Source organism: Salvelinus namaycush, chromosome 5 (genome assembly GCF_016432855.1).
Source record: "Salvelinus namaycush isolate Seneca chromosome 5, SaNama_1.0, whole genome shotgun sequence".
In the NCBI taxonomy this organism is placed as follows: domain Eukaryota; kingdom Metazoa; phylum Chordata; class Actinopteri; order Salmoniformes; family Salmonidae; genus Salvelinus; species Salvelinus namaycush.
The window spans coordinates 47632565-47648040 of record NC_052311.1 but is presented as its reverse complement, the minus strand read 5'-3'; the positions used below and the strand labels follow the sequence as shown (position 1 = coordinate 47648040).

General features: G+C 44.4%; 1 protein-coding gene across 2 annotated transcripts; it reads right to left on the bottom strand.

Annotated features, from left to right (window-relative positions):
- On the bottom strand, window positions 1-13890 carry LOC120048364 (large proline-rich protein BAG6-like). 2 transcript variants are annotated; one of them, XM_038994280.1, is made up of 25 exons: window positions 13726-13890; window positions 12367-12460; window positions 12159-12276; window positions 11549-11766; window positions 11338-11409; window positions 11085-11207; window positions 10675-10856; window positions 10272-10401; window positions 9848-10048; window positions 6651-6750; window positions 6157-6213; window positions 5646-6007; window positions 5306-5378; window positions 4808-5157; window positions 4324-4615; window positions 3491-3660; window positions 3252-3305; window positions 2998-3100; window positions 2758-2882; window positions 2366-2503; window positions 2102-2149; window positions 1794-1994; window positions 1320-1427; window positions 887-1033; window positions 1-585 (listed from the first exon to the last, which is right to left on the bottom strand). In XM_038994280.1, the coding sequence occupies exons 2-25, from the start codon at window positions 12445-12447 to the stop codon at window positions 490-492; spliced, it is 3549 nt and encodes a 1182-aa protein (XP_038850208.1). In that variant the 5' UTR covers window positions 12448-12460; window positions 13726-13890; the 3' UTR covers window positions 1-489. The 2 variants fall into 2 exon arrangements, with proteins under 2 accessions (XP_038850208.1, XP_038850209.1); XM_038994281.1 differs by having other exon boundaries at window positions 13740-13890.
- Window positions 13891-15476: the final 1586 nt, after the last annotated feature.

Genomic DNA, 15476 nt, shown 5'->3' with positions numbered 1-15476 from the left:
TTGTGTACCAAGTTATTTATTCAGCACACTTACATTCATGTACCAAAACAGCATTTACTTTCATCCCATGAAAGCATACTCTTGAAATAAGCCATTTTTATTTTCAGGGAAGCTAATGAAAAACAAAAAACAGGTAAGATGTATAGGCACGATAATATTGACATGGTAACGCTAAACAAAACGGAGCATTGCAGATGTTAAGCTAAAATGTAAAAGTCATCCATAAAATAAAGTTAAAACAAACTTGTCAAATCAAGTGTGTTCCATGATGGGGAGGGTGGGAAAAAAACAGGCACTGGAAAAATAAAATCAGTAATTTAGTGAAAAGGAGATGCTAAGGTATCTATGGTACAACAAAAAATTGGTAGGTTTAACTGCATTCAGTTGTGATACTGAGCAATCCAAAAGTAAAATTGAAGGATGGTGATGATGTATACAGGTTGGTTATGTGTAAAATTTCATTGGGTTGCAAAACAAGTTGTGTTTGGGTTATGAGTCTGATGAAAAAGCTCTGTGTGTGTTGGGGAACTGCTGAGAGCTGAAGTCTGGGTCCTCTCTCACTCGCTTCTTTATGTCTTTCTTCACCTGATACAGAGGACAAAGGTGGCAATTACAAAAAAGGTCATTCAATATATAAAATGCATCAGCTATCATCGTTCAATATTGAAAATCACAACCAGTGGTGCAAAACGCTTAAATATAAATAGTAAAGCAAACTACTTCACTACATTCCTAAAGAAAATATTGTACTTTACTCCATACATTTTCCCTGACACCCATTTACAATCATGTGTCAAAGTCAATGTGTGACATCTGTAATATTAACAGAAGCCATGGAATGAAACTGATTGTTTTTCTGTCAGTGAGTGTTAGTGGAGGACTGTACCTGCTCTGCATAGGCCTCTTGGAGCTCAGGGCTGTCAAGCTCCTCCTGCAGGTTGTCTGGGGAAGTGACTGGCCTGACTCCGGCCGTCCTTGCCGCCCTGCTAACAGCGTCGGAGAGGGAGAGAAGAGCGCCGTCCCCCTGTCCGGTCTGAAAACACACACCCTGGTCATACGCCAATCCATCTTTTAGTGCAACAATAAGCCCTTGCACTCAGATGTTGAACATAGCATGCTGATACTACAATGATCAGAGTTTATATTAGCCCTGATATAGCAAGTCTCCCATGTTTTAGCCATGGAGGGTCAACAACAGATACGGACTGGAATCATTCTACCAACAAAGCTTGCAGGATGCCTCCTATAACGGAAGACCTGTGAGATCAGGGCTTGTCTTTTGCACATACGTTAGTTTCATTCACAGGGCATCTATTTACCTTCCTGCGTTTGGCAGGCATCCCATGTAAATAGGCGTCAGACATGGGAGGCTGGGCCTTCATCTTCCTCTGGGTGATCAGGTCATGTCTGATGATGGGTACCCACTCCTATCACACAGTGACGGACATGATCAGAATAACAGACAGACAATTAAACTCACTCGAGAGCCATATAACTGCACACTGGATTTTAAGACTTGAATGGGTTTGGATGCAGATCTGATTAGGCGAAACACTTCCATTGTTGGATCATTTCCTTTCATATTTTCTTTCCCCAAGAATCAGAACTACAAGTCAACGACAGTTTTGCAAAAATTCAGTATAAATTCAACTAGAAGCCTGTATGTATAATTATTTTGTTTAAAGGAGTAAACAGCATGTGAACAGAGTAAAAGACAGAGAATGGCAAAGAAACTAAAGTGGACGAGAGAAGGATTGGGCAAGTAGTGGGAGAGAGCTGAACAGTGTTCTTACAGCAGGGACGGCAGCAGTCCAGGCCTCAGTCTCTCTACCAGGCTCCTCCCTCCCGCTGGCTTCAGCTGTTGCCATGGCGCCACCCAATGGCGCAGCCCCTCCGGTGGCTCCAGTTTCCCTGGGTTCTGCCCTAGTATCCTGTGATGACGCCATAGCTTCCTCAGCTGTGGTGGCCGGGGCTGGGGAGTGGATGGCCTCCATCTAAGGTGGGATGGCGATAGAGAAAAGAGAGTTATGGTAAGAAACAACACACCGAGGTATATCGAGGACAATATAATGAATTTTACAAATACATTTTAAAACCTCACCTCCATGATCTGGGCACGTTGAGGCTCCTGTGCATTAGAAGCCTCCCCCTTGGAAAGAAACCATTTAACATATATTGCTTGAATGGAATGTGGTAATGGAATCTATGACAGCTATCGTAACTGACAGTTGATTAGGAAATGATGGTATCCGCGTGCATTGTTAGATAGTAGTCCAGTAAATCAGCCTTCTAAAACACTAACAGTGTGCTTAAAAAAAAATAACACTATGACCTGTTTGAGAGATGGTGTGTGTGTGTTAATTACCTGCTGTGTGTGGACGGCATAATGCAGTATCTGGTCCTCTGTGACGGGGATGTGCTCCAGGATAACCTGGAGCCTCATGGTCAGCATACTGGTCAGCCAGTTAACCAGGCTGGGGTTCATGTCAGCCGACAACGTCCTCTGTAACAGGAGAGGGGTCAACACACCTACTTAACCTCCATTTAGCTCTTTTTTTCCAAATCTATAGAAGGAGTATTATAAATCATCTGACAGACAGAGATAACCAGGATGGAAGGAGGAGAGACATGGAGTGGGAGGTTGTATATCATGTCATAAGGAACATTGTGTGTGTGTGTGTGTGTGTGTGTGTGTGTGTGTGTGTGTGTGTGTGTGTGTGTGTGTGTGTGTGTGTGAGAGAGTGTGTGTGTACTGACTATGCGGTGGTTGATGACAGAAGTGAGGGCACTCTGCTCTCCTCTCAGACAGTACAGGTTGAGGGCCAGACACTCAAACAGCCCCTGGTTGCACATCTGCAGCAGCTGCGGCCCAAACGTGTTGTCTGCAGGAGGTGAAAAACCCCCAGCAATAAGTGACAAAAGCACTGACATTCATAGGCCAGGTCAGATGAATTGCGTCAAATAAAATAATTTGGCACAATGAAGAAAGAATGTTACCTGTGCAGCGGAGTATGTGTGTGGCGATACGCGTTAACTGCTGTCTGAAGAAGGACAGGTTGGTCTGAGTGACGTTGACACCCTCCAACACTGCCACTGAAGACTGAAGGACCAAGACAAAGAGAGAAATGTGAGTGACTGATTCACCTCTGACCAACTGGCCACGGGGAGAATTTAAAAGTGACTGGTATTATTGAGCAATTTGAAGACCACTGACTATAAAGGGGGCAGCCTAAGTGAACTACGGTACTTACAAAGCTCTCGGTAATGTACTCCTCAAGTTCATTGATGAGACCATCAGCAGCAGCCTATGATCACAGTGAAAAGAACCAAAGAGAGAAAGAGGGAGAGATAATGAGACTCATCAAGTAGCTTGTCTAAACCCATGTGCAGTGACACTAATGACAGGTGACAGTAATTGACGCGTGACAGTAATGGCAGGTGACAGTAACATCCCAGATAGAGGCGGTTATATAGACGGTGGCCCACTCACAGCAATGTTGTGGTCGGTGGGCTCGCTCCCGCTGAGGTAGTGCTGGGTGAAGAACTGAGACAGCTGGGTCTGGATGCGGCCCAGGGGCTGGTTCTGGCCGTGGAGCAGCAAGACCAGATCCACCATGGAGAAGTTCTGACACACCAGGGTCAGTAGGTCTCCAAAGAAACCTGAGGGAGAGAGACAACTGTGTGGACATGGAACAAAAACATTTGAGGAAGAGAGAGCATGGGAGAAAAAGAGGGAACGCGGGAGAAAGAGATTACACTTCATAGACAGAAACAGGAAGAGAGAGCATGGGAGAAAAAGAGGGAACGCGGGAGAAAGAGATTACACTTCATAGACAGAAACAGGAAGAGAGAGCATGGGAGAAAAAGAGGGAACGCGGGAGAAAGAGATTACACTTCATAGACAGAAACAGGAAGAGAGAGCATGGGAGAAAAAGAGGGAACGCGGGAGAAAGAGATTACACTTCATAGACAGAAACAGGAAGAGAGAGCATGGGAGAAAAAGAGGGAACGCGGGAGAAAGAGATTACACTTCATAGACAGAAACAGGAAGAGAGAGCATGGGAGAAAAAGAGGGAACGCGGGAGAAAGAGATTACACTTCATAGACAGAAACAGGAAGAGAGAGCATGGGAGAAAAAGAGGGAACGCGGGAGAAAGAGATTACACTTCATAGACAGAAACAGGAAGAGAGAGCATGGGAGAAAAAGAGGGAACGCGGGAGAAAGAGATTACACTTCATAGACAGAAACAGGAAGAGAGAGCAAGGTACAAGAAAAAAGGACAGAGAAAAAAGGGGAAAAAAGCACACAAGACAAACTCTTACCCATGGCGTCCCCTGTGCCGGGTGTGAAGATGTTGCTGGTCTCAGAGAGCCTCTGGATGAACTGGGCGATGCTCTCAGTGTTGCTCTGGGGAGAGCCCAGGGAGCCCATCATGGTGGACAGGACGCCCTGTACAATCCCAGTGAACAACTCCGGATTCAAGGCCTCTCCCTGGGCCCCGGCACCGTCCCCCGTGGGAGGGTTAGGGGTGGTCCCGGGTGGGGGGGTGGGGGTGCCAGAGGCAGGGGGCTGGGGGGCACCGTTGGGGGGTGGTGGGAAGACTGGTCCGGAGGCCTGAGATGGAGAGCGAGATGATGGATGATGGACGGGGAGAAAATAAAAATGTATCATATGAAAGATATGTTGTTAAGATACCATTAAGGTATTCTTACAACTAACACGTCAGTTAACTGGGGGATGATGTAATCTTGGTTTCAACCATTCTGTTGTAACAGGCTCTACGGCTATATGTCCTAATCCACAGACCTGCATGAAGTCAGACACTCCCTGGACGAAGGCGGGCACTCCAGGCATAGTCACAGTGATGGAGGGTCCCATGGCCCCAGGAACTGCCCCTGCGGTCCCCAGAAGAGAGCCCAGGAGCTGGGCCAGGTCAGGGGGAGCTCCCTGGGGCATGGTGGGGATGGCTCCCTGGGGCATGGTGGGGATGGCTCCGGGCTGGCCTGGGGGAACAGTGGTGCCAGGGGCAGTAGCAGGGGTGGGGATAGGGCCAGAGGAGGATGAGGAGGAAGAAGAAGAGTTGGAGGAGGATGAGGAGAAGGTATGAGAAGCAGTGGAGAAGGTATGAGAGGCAGAGGAGGTGGCTGTTTGACCAGCTGGGGGGGGAAGGAACAAAATTAGAGTCAGCTTACAGTACACTTAACACTTCAAAGAGAGGATTCACTTTTAGTGTGATTGGTAACTCTGCAAACCCCCCCCCCTCAAAATAAAATAAATAAAAGGCTTGAAAGGTGGGGTGTATACCCATCTGTCCAGGCATCAGGAGTTGTCCCACCAGTCCACTGATCATCTGATTGAGGGCAGCAGGAGGGAAGGGCTGTGGAGGAGAGGTCATAGGTCAACAGTTAACGTTAGCATATAATACAAACATGGCTATGTCATTAAGATTTCAGAGCACTACAGCTTAAGACAATTGTTACTGTCGATGGAAATGCCCACAACGACTAGCAAACACGAAAGCCTCCTACTGAAATTCCAAGTCTGACAACTTCTTGTCAAAACTTGACTGAAATCTACAAGACATTAACCTCAGTCCTGCACTAAACCCATAGGGCACCAAACACCCTATCACAAACATGCTCACCTGTCCTGGTTGCTGACCCATCATGGGCGGCACGCTAGTCCTCAGGTTGATGGTGGCCCCCCGGGTGCCAAAGACGGGTGGAGGGATCCTGGGAGCAAAGGCGGGCCGGGTGAACACCACCCTGGCCTGGGGGGCCCCGGGAGAAGGCGGAGGGGGGGCCGTGGGGGTGGTGGTGGGGGTGTTAGGGCCGGTGGTGGTTGTGGAAGAGGTAGCGGTGGAGCCTGGGGGGGTAGGCTGGGGGGGTTGGCCAGGGATGGCACCCCCGGTGGCAGCAGCTACAGCCTCGGTGTACTGGGCGATCTGTTGCACGATGGACTGCATGAAGTCTGGGTTCATCTGAACACCGGGGGGCATCTGGAAGCCTGGGGAAAAAGTATAAGAAAAGGTTTCTTTGTGCCTTGAATATTGGATTCAGGATCTCTGGTTTATTGGGCTTTACTCTAGTCCGCAGTTATTCGGAGATACAACCAGAGGTACTAAAACATCATCATGAAGTGTTACCAACACTCACCTGGCTGACCCATTCCTGCAACATTTGGCTGTCCAGCTGCCTGAGGAACACCAGAGTCTGTAAACACACACAGACAATGTTTGAACTGTAAACAGTGTGTAAAACCAAATGGACACTATGGTTTAACAAGCACTTAAAAAATAACACCCTTCCAAAATTGAACGAGACCTATCGATTTGAGCAGTACAGGGACCTGACTTTCAGTCAAAGAAAGAAAACTTTCTCTCAGAAAACACCATTTGGCAATAGGGAATAAATGCAATGGTAGAGTTATTCACTTCCAATGGGCCATTTGTGGATGAGAAACGGATGGGCAAGTTGTGGTAAAGCATTCAATCAGTGGCGGGTAGGGGACAACAAACCGTCCGTGTTCATCTGCATCATGACCACCGGCATTGTCTGGTGGCTGATCCTGATGACCCGGGGGCCGGGCTGTCCCTGTCCAGCCTGCTGATTGGACGGGGGAGGCTGTGAGGGGGAAGTCTGTCCCTGACCTGGCTGGTCCGACTGGCCGGGGGTCTGAATGGGCTGGGCCTGTCCGTCTGTAGCTGGTCTGCCATTGGACGCCATTGTGACCGTGGCTCCCAGGTTCATCTGCAGATGAGTTTCAAAATGTCATTGACGTACTGTGTTCCATTGGCAAACGATATCAAATGAAGTTAAAACTAACCTAAGTTTACATTCACCTTATCCAAATACATTTAAACTCAGTCTTCACAATTCCTGACATTTAATCCTAGTAAAAATTCCGTCTCTTAGGTCAGTTAGGATCACCACTTTATTTTAAGAATGTGAAATGTCAGAATAATAGTAGAGAATGATTTATTTCAGCTTATATTTCTTTCATCACATTCCTAGCGGGTCAGAAGTTTACATACACTCAATTAGAATTTGGTAGCATTGCCTTTAAATTGTTTAACTTGGGTCAAACGTTTTGGGTAGCCTTCCACAAGCTTCCCACAATAAGTTGGGTGAATTTTGGCCCATTCCTCCTAACAGAGCTCGTGTAACTGAGTCAGGTTTGTAGGCCTCCTTGCTCGCACACGCTTTTTTAGGTCTGCCCAGGGTTTTGTGAAGGCCACTCTAATACCCTGACTTTGTTGTCCTTAAGCCATTTTTCCACAACATTGGAAGTATGCTTGGGGTCATTGTCCATTTGGAAGACCCATTTGCGACCAAGCTTTAACTTCCTGACTGATGTCTTGAGATGTTGCTTCAATATATCCACATATTTGTCCTCCCTCATGATGCCATCTATTTTGATAAGTGCACCAGTCCCTCCTGCAGCTCTGTGCTTCACGGTTGGGATGGTGTTCTTCAGCTTGCAAGCATCCCTCTTTTTCCTCCAAACATAACAATGGTCATTATGGCAAAACAGTTCCATTTTTGTTTCATCAGACCAGAGGACCTTTCTCAAAAAAGTACAATCTTTGTCCCCATGTGCAGTTGCAGTGGCTTTTTTATGGCGGTTTTGGAGCAGTGGCTTCTTCCTTGCTGAGCGGCCTTTCAGGTTATGTCGATATAGGACTAGTTTTACTGTGGATATAGATACTTTTGTACCGGTTTCCTTCAGCATCTTCACCTTTGCTGTTGTTCTGGGATTGATTTGCACTTTTCGCACCAAAGTACGTTCATCTCTAGGAGACGGAACGCGTCTCCTTCCTGAGCGGTATGACTCCTGCATGGTCGCATGTTTCTACTTGCGTACTATTGTTTGTAAAGATGAACGTGGTACCTTCAGGCATTTGGAAATCGCTCCCAAGGATGAACCAGTCTTGTGGAGGTCTACACATTTTTTTTCTGAGGTCTTGGCTAATTTCCCCATGATGTCAAGCAAAGAGGCACTGAGTTTGAAGGTAGGCCTTGAAATACATCCACAGGTACACCTCCAATTGACTCAAATGATGTCGATTAGCCTATCAGAAGCTTCTAAAGCCATGATATTTTCTGGAATTTTCCAAGCTGTTTAAAAAGGCACACTCAACTTAGTATATGTAAACTTCTGACCCACTGGAATTGTGATACAGTGAATTATAAGTGAAATAATGTCTGTAAACAATTGTTGGGAAAATTACTTTGTGTCACGCACAAAGTAAATGTCCTAACCGACTTGCCAAAACTATAGTTTGTTAACAAGAAATTGGTGGAGTGGTTGAAAAACGAGTTTTAATGACTCCAACCTAAGTGTATGTAAACCTCCAACTTCAACTGTAACTAAATACACTACTGGTCAAAATATTTAAAACACCTACTCATTCAAGGGTTTTTCTTTATTTGTACTATTTTCTACATTGTAGAATAATAGTGAAGACATCAAAACTATGAAATAACACAGGGAATCATGTAGTAACCAAAAGTAGTGTTAAACAAATCAAAATATATTTAATATTTGGGATTCTTCAAAGTAGCCACCCTTTGCCTTGATGACAGCTTTGCACACGCTTGGCATTCTCCCAACCAGCTTCGAGGTAGTCACCTGGAATGCATTTCAATTAACAAGTGTGCCTTGTTAAAAGTTAATTTGTGGAATTTCTTTCCTTCTGAATGCATTTGAGCCAATCAGTTGTGTGGTGACAAGGTGGGGGTGGTATACAGAAGATAGCCCTATTTGGTAAAAGACCAAGTTCATGTTATGGAAAAAAACTTCTCAAATAAGCAAAGAAAAACGACCATCCATCATTACTTTAAGACATGACGGTCAGTCAATATGGAAAATTTCAAGAACTTTGAAAGTTTCTTCAAGTGCAGTCGCAAAAACCATCAAACACTATGATGAAACTGGCTCTCATGAGGACCGCCACAGGAATGGAAGACCCAGAGTTACCTCTGCTGCAGAGGATAAGTTCATTAGAGTTACCAGCTTTAAAAATTGCAGCCCAAATAAGTACTTCACAGAGTTCAAGTAACAGACACATCTCAACATCAACTGTTCAGAGGAGACTGTGTAAATCAGGCCTTCATGGTCAAATTGCTGCAAAGAAACCACTACTAAAGGACACCAATAAGAAGAAGAGACTTGCTTTGGCCAAGAAACACGAGCGATGGACATTAACCCGTTGGAAATTTGTCCTTTGGTCTGGAGTCCAAATTTGAGATTTTTGGTTCCAACCGCCGTGTCTTTGTGAGACGCGGTGTGGGTGAACGGATGATCTCCGCATGTTTAGTTCCCACCGTAAAGAATGGAGGAGGTGGTGTTATGTGTGACTTAGAATTCAAGGCACACTTAACCAGCATGGCTACCACAGCATTCTGCAGCGATACGCCATCCCATCTGGTTTGGGCTAAGTGGATTTATAATTTGTTTTTCAACAGGACAATGACCCAACACACCTCCAGGCTGTGTAAAGGCTATTTTACCAAGAGGGAGAGTGATGGAGGGCTGCATCAGATGACCTGGCCTTTACAATCCCCTGACCTCAACCTAATAGAGATAGTTTGGGATGAGTCGGACAGCAGACTGAAGGATTTTTGGTTACCACATGATTCCATATGTGTTATTTCAGAGTTTTGATGTCTTCACTATTATTCTACAATGTACAAAATAGTAAAAATAAAGAAAATCCCTTGAATGAGTAGGCGTTATAAAACTTTTGACCGGTAGTGTACATAAGACAGAAATAATGTAATATGTCTAAGTATCTGCCAGGTCACAACAAAACAAGTTTGACAATGGGATACAACACCGACTAACATGTAGCGGGATGTGATGGTGCACGGCTCCAGGCATGGACACTGGGGAGGTGTAGTGAGACATTGGCCGGATCACGTGTAGGTGGCGTGGGGCGGGACTCAGCAGGTTGCAGCGCAGGTCACTAAGGGCAACCAGGGCATTGCCCAAGAGACGAAGGGCCTCCCCCACCAGGTTGAGAATCCGCTGATCTTCCTCTCTTTCCTGTGTGTGACAAGAAGAGCGCTTAAGCCATTTTCTGAGAATGTGTGTTTTGATATTTTATTCGGGTAGTCATGTGGGGAAAGTGACAAGTATTGTAAGAGTCCGACTACAATACAAGGCAATTCAGCAAACACTCATGACTTTCTATGTCTGATCAGTGCATGTGAATTGTACCTAACCACAAAGCACTAAGTTATGAAGAATGCAGTGGTGAAAAGCTTACGGTGTTGGCGTATTCTGCAGTGGTAGCAGACTCTAGGATAGAGTGTGTTCTCTGGACGAATGGCTGAAGCCTCTCCTCCACCCTCCTCAGCTCTGACAGCATCTCCACCAGCTCTGCTGGGCTGGGGTGACTGTCAAGGGGAGAGAGGGGATGAGTTATCCTTACATGCATCACAGGTCTTCTAATAACAACCACGATGTCCAAAGTCAAGTCTCATGTGCTGATGTCAATGGGAAATTCTGTGCGAAAGTGAACATTTTGCATGCATGTCTCAAGTTCTGGATTAAGCCCTATTCTTCTTAATTCACATTAAAATGCCCAGTTTGATAACTTTTTAATTCATCCAGCATAGAACAAAAAAAAAAAACATGCAGGACAGCGATAGTTAGCAATAATGTCTTACTTGGGTCCAGCTTGGGCGGCTCCCTCTGTTTGAGTGGAGGAAGAGAAGGATGGAGGGGGAGTAGATGAAGGTGGAGATGTGTCCATGGGCTGGGTGGAAGGAGAGGTAGTGGAGGAGGAGGAAGAGGGAGGTGGTGCAGCAGCAGCAGAATCCGGTTGGGTTGAGGTGCCGCTTGGTTGATCCTGAGATTGAGCGACAAGGTAGCAGGCAACGGCAGGACGTTGCTCAGTCATCTTAATTGAATTACTTCGAACTCAAATAGACCTGCTTCCTGAGACTGCCTAGAATATCTTCAAGTAACATTTTGTCCAAATACTTATGTTTCACGTTTGAGCCAGTGTATTCATTAAAAATAGGTCTGTACTGTGGGTATTCCTAGTTGTTCTAATCTTTATAACTTAACACCTCACCTCCATCCTCTCGATGAGAGCATTGGTGTCCCTCAGCAGGTTCTCAGCCAATAGCAGTCTCAGCCTGGGCTCACTCTGCACCGATTGGTCCATATCAATGTGCACATTCATGGAACCATTGCTCTGTGACAGCAAGAGTATTAGTTGACAGCTACTCAACATGTTTATTCATAGCATTTTGTGTATATATATAGAAATTGATAGATAAAATCCATAAATGAGGATGTTATAAATCATATATTTGATTTCTTACCCCGGTGCTGGTGCTGACTCTGGCATTCCTAGCATTCTCACCCAAACCTGACATCATTTGCTGGACAGACATCTAATAAGAGTGTAGTAGACAGTACAGGCTAGATATCAGTGCTGATCCACACCAGGCGCTCAGGATATCATTATAAACCATAGAACCAAGACAAATTTTATCCAAAAAGGGGTAACACACACACACAAAAAAGCTGTACCTGGATCTGCTGAGGGTCCATGACGTTAACGGGGAGATTGAAGGTCCCCAGCATGACATAGCTGTTGGCGTTGCGGTCGTGTGGGGGCACTTGGGACGTTCCCTGGGAGGTGGTAGAGGAGGGTGGCGCTCCGGCCTCTGCTCCCCCTGACCCCGAGCCTGGCTGGGAGGGCTGAGGGGGGGCCCGCTCCACCAGGTGGATGACTTTTCCATCGACGTCTGAGACAGAGGAAACAGAGAGCAAGGAATATCATCTCTATTCATGTTAGAGGACACTGGTGCTCCATCAATCTATCAGGTGATGTGCAAAGCAGCCAAACGGCTTACAGCAATTACATGATGGGTACTCAAGAGTTCTGATGGTGTGCAGTTGTATAATAGGCTTACATCTGTGCATTAATGGCCTTGAAAGTCATGGAATAAGTGAATAAGAGTTATTCTATAGATCACATATAGAGAAAGATATCTGACTGTTTCTGTTCTGTGTTCACAGATGCTTCGCTGCAGCTGTGTGCTGCTCCAGATAAAATTGTCTGGACTAATTTCATGTTTATTAGCATGTGGCCGTTTTGTATTGATTCCCAGGAAACTCCACAGAGAGCATTACTCACTGTACTCTGTCAGGGTCCTCTCATCCTGCAGGACTCGGCCCTGGTAGATCAGCCTCTGTTTGTCCACAGGAATCCCAACTGAAGTGGCAATGTGCTCCTTGAACTCTTTAACTGTCAACTGAGAAAAAGACACCGGTGTGAGGATTAGGCCTATATCCAGTATATGTAAGGCTACTGTAAAAGCGCTCCGTTGGAAATGAGAACGTACCTGTCCGCCTACAGTGTAACTTCGGCTCTGGGAGTCCAAAGTTTTGACAGTCACCTCTATATCAGCACCTGGTTCCTCCATGGTTATGTTTACCCTGTGTGTCAAGTAACAGAGGCAATAGAATAAAGTATCATATCAATGCTGTCATGAATAGCATTATGTAAGGGTTAATCAATGAGGGGCTATGCGCTAGCGGAGTGGAACTAATCTTCCACAGATTTGGGCATGGAGCACTGAGCTGTGACCTGACCAAATTCACATAGAAATGTGAGTTATAGATCTGTCGTTCTCATTGAAAGCAAGTGTATGCGGTAAATCTGTTCTATGTACGCTATTTCTATGCTTCCGTTCTTAAGTTTTGTTTTTGCATCTTTTACTCTCGGTTTGGTACACCAGCTTCAAACAGCTGAAAATACAATATGCTTGGTTATGGAAAATATATTTCACAGCAGTTTAGATGAGACAATGATTCTCAAAACTGTTTAGTCATTAAACTTAAATTAGGCAAACTATTCGAATTTTAGCAAACAGGAAATGGCACAGTGATTTCTACATAGTGCACCTTTAACACATTTGCCGCTAGAAATGTGTTCATTTGCAGGTAGAAATGTGTTCCACATCCACTGAAGTAGCAAACAAATTTACTATATTGCTGTAGTAGTTGCCTTGGTAACCAAACCAAAAGAGTTACCAGTTAAGCTAACCAAGCCATCAGTCCTAAATTGCTATTATGAAAATCGAATGAAATGTTTTCAATTCGACTTTTGCTAACAAAAATCAGCTCAAACGTAGAAAATGTAAGAATGAACTATAGCCATTGAATTCTACCATGCTGATGTACCGTGCGTTATAGGAAAATAAAGTACGGCCTAGAATGCTCTTGAAGCCAATCTGAAACGAGTATTCAACAATATCCATCGTATAATGTGGCTAATATAATTTCAAATGGGTAGTTACCTAGCTAACTTTAACGTTTAGCTAGCTACTGCCTAAACAAAGATACTGTGTGGTCTAACGTTTACGCTCATGGAAGCTGCCATAGCTATCTAGCTAAAATGGCTAGCTAGCTGAATGGCTAACATCCTTGCCTTGAAGTATGGTCAAACAAAACATTTATGTCCGCGTTCTCTTGATAGAAATGTCTACAAAACTTCTACAAATGTGATGGTCTAATCAATTTCACACGAATATTCACACGAACGACAGTGAAACGTGTAGCTAGGTATCACACAGCTACGTTAGCTTTTAGCCAGCAGTTAGCGAGCTAGCCTTGAGCTAACTTTACCATTAGCTGTATGAAGTCAGCTAACGTTAGCTAGCTACCTTACCTACCACCTAGCTAGCTAGTTATTTACTTACTTGATAGCTCCTACCTGTGAAGTTAAATATTCCGATTTCAACTGAATGTTTGCCAATTCTTCACCGATTATTCAGTGTGGCATGTAAAGCTAACTAGTTCCTCCTATGATGATAGCAACTGCGGTTCAAGTAACGTGACATATGATTAGCTACCAGAACAGCTGTGACGTTTCAAACATACAGTAACAAATGGGACGTGCTCATGAAGTCAGTTCAACATGTTTTGCTTATCTGCTAAATGGATCTGCTAGCCAGGTAGATAATATCCCCAGTACAGTTACAGTAGTAGATTAAGGTAAAGTAGGGATGTTTTTGTTAACACCAGGCCTGTAGGAAATAAGGGGAAACCAAGAGGTCCAAGACCTCATTAACAAAGTGAGACATGATTTCCTCTTTCTTTAAAAGGCATCCCATCAAAGTGAACAGGGCTTCCAGCTCCAACAAAGGCCTGAGACCGCAGGGATTATCAATTCACAGTTATGTAGTGATTGAGAGAGGAAGAAGAGCCTGAATGGGGCTTGAACCAGCAATCCTATGTTCATATTACTGGAAATTGACAGTATAATAAAAGGGAAACAGAGGAAGAAGAGCCTGAGTGGGGCTTGAACCAGCAATCCTATATTCATATTACTGGAAGGTGACAGTATAATAAAAGGGAAACAAAGTGCTCCTTTTTATCTTTGTTTGAGTCTTGTTTGTTGTTTGATAAATGCAAGATAAGTAGGGGTTGAAAAGCAGAAAGATGTGCCTGTCCTATACAAAAAATGTATACTATGCAAACAAAAATATAATCTGCTGATAAATAAATGCTGTCTGAGACTTCTGGGAGAAGACCTCATTAACAAAGTGAGACATTATTTCCTCTTTCTTTAAAAGGTATCATCCCATCAAAGTGAAAAGGGCTTCCAGTTCCAACAAAGGCCTGAGACCGCTGGGATTATCAATTCACAGTTATGTATTGATTGAGAGAGGAAGAGCCTGAGTGGGGCTTGAACCAGCAATCCTATGTTCATATTACTGGAAGGTGACAGTATAATAAAAGGGAAACAAAGTGCTCCTTTTTACCTTTGTTTGAGTCTCGTTTGTTGTTTGATAAATGCAAGATAAGTAGGGGTTGAAAAGCAGAAAGATGTGCCTGTCCTATACAAAAAATGTATACTATGCAAATAAAAATATAATCTGCTGATAAATAAATGCTGTCTGAGATTGCATGTTTTGGCTAAAGCCAAAATAGGCATGGTACACTTCTGGGAGAAGAGCCTATTGCCGTGTGCATGTCAATAATCCTGGATTCTTCTCTATCTCCTTTCCTAGTTTTATTTTACTAATTGAACAGAAACTCTAATCAAGAGACTAACCACTAGAGCATTTTCTAGTATGTATTATGGTGGATGACTACCAGGAACTAGTTTAGAGAACTGAAATTGGGACTTGAACAGTGGCTACTACAGCACAGGTGAGCATCTAATAGACACTGCCACAAAAGCAAGCTGTGCAGAACCATACATTTAAAAACATCCTTGTGCATCCAGAGATCAGAGCTGCAATAGGGCGTGCTACAAAAATCCTGGGCCTCTGGGCAGAGGCAGTACAACATACACCGAGGGTCAAAACCTGGGATGTATTCATTAAACCTATTCTGTTTCAAAATGTTATACAACAGAAAACGTTTATTCGAAACGGAAAACGAGAGTTTCTATTGAACAAATTCTGGTAGGTCCCGCCCCGTTTCGTTTGCTTCCGTTGGGTTC

Excerpts from the sequence above, each read along its gene's own strand:
- LOC120048364 (XM_038994280.1), bottom strand. The coding sequence starts at position 12,447 with ATGGAGGAACCAGGTGCTGATATAGAGGTGACTGTCAAAACTTTGGAC. Across the intron at positions 12,277-12,366 it reads GTTACACTGTAGGCGGACAG|TTGACAGTTAAAGAGTTCAA; the intron begins GTACGTTCTCAT and ends TCTTTTTCTCAG. Across the intron at positions 10,857-11,084 it reads CTCTCATCGAGAGGATGGAG|GATCAACCAAGCGGCACCTC; the intron begins GTGAGGTGTTAA and ends GCTCAATCTCAG.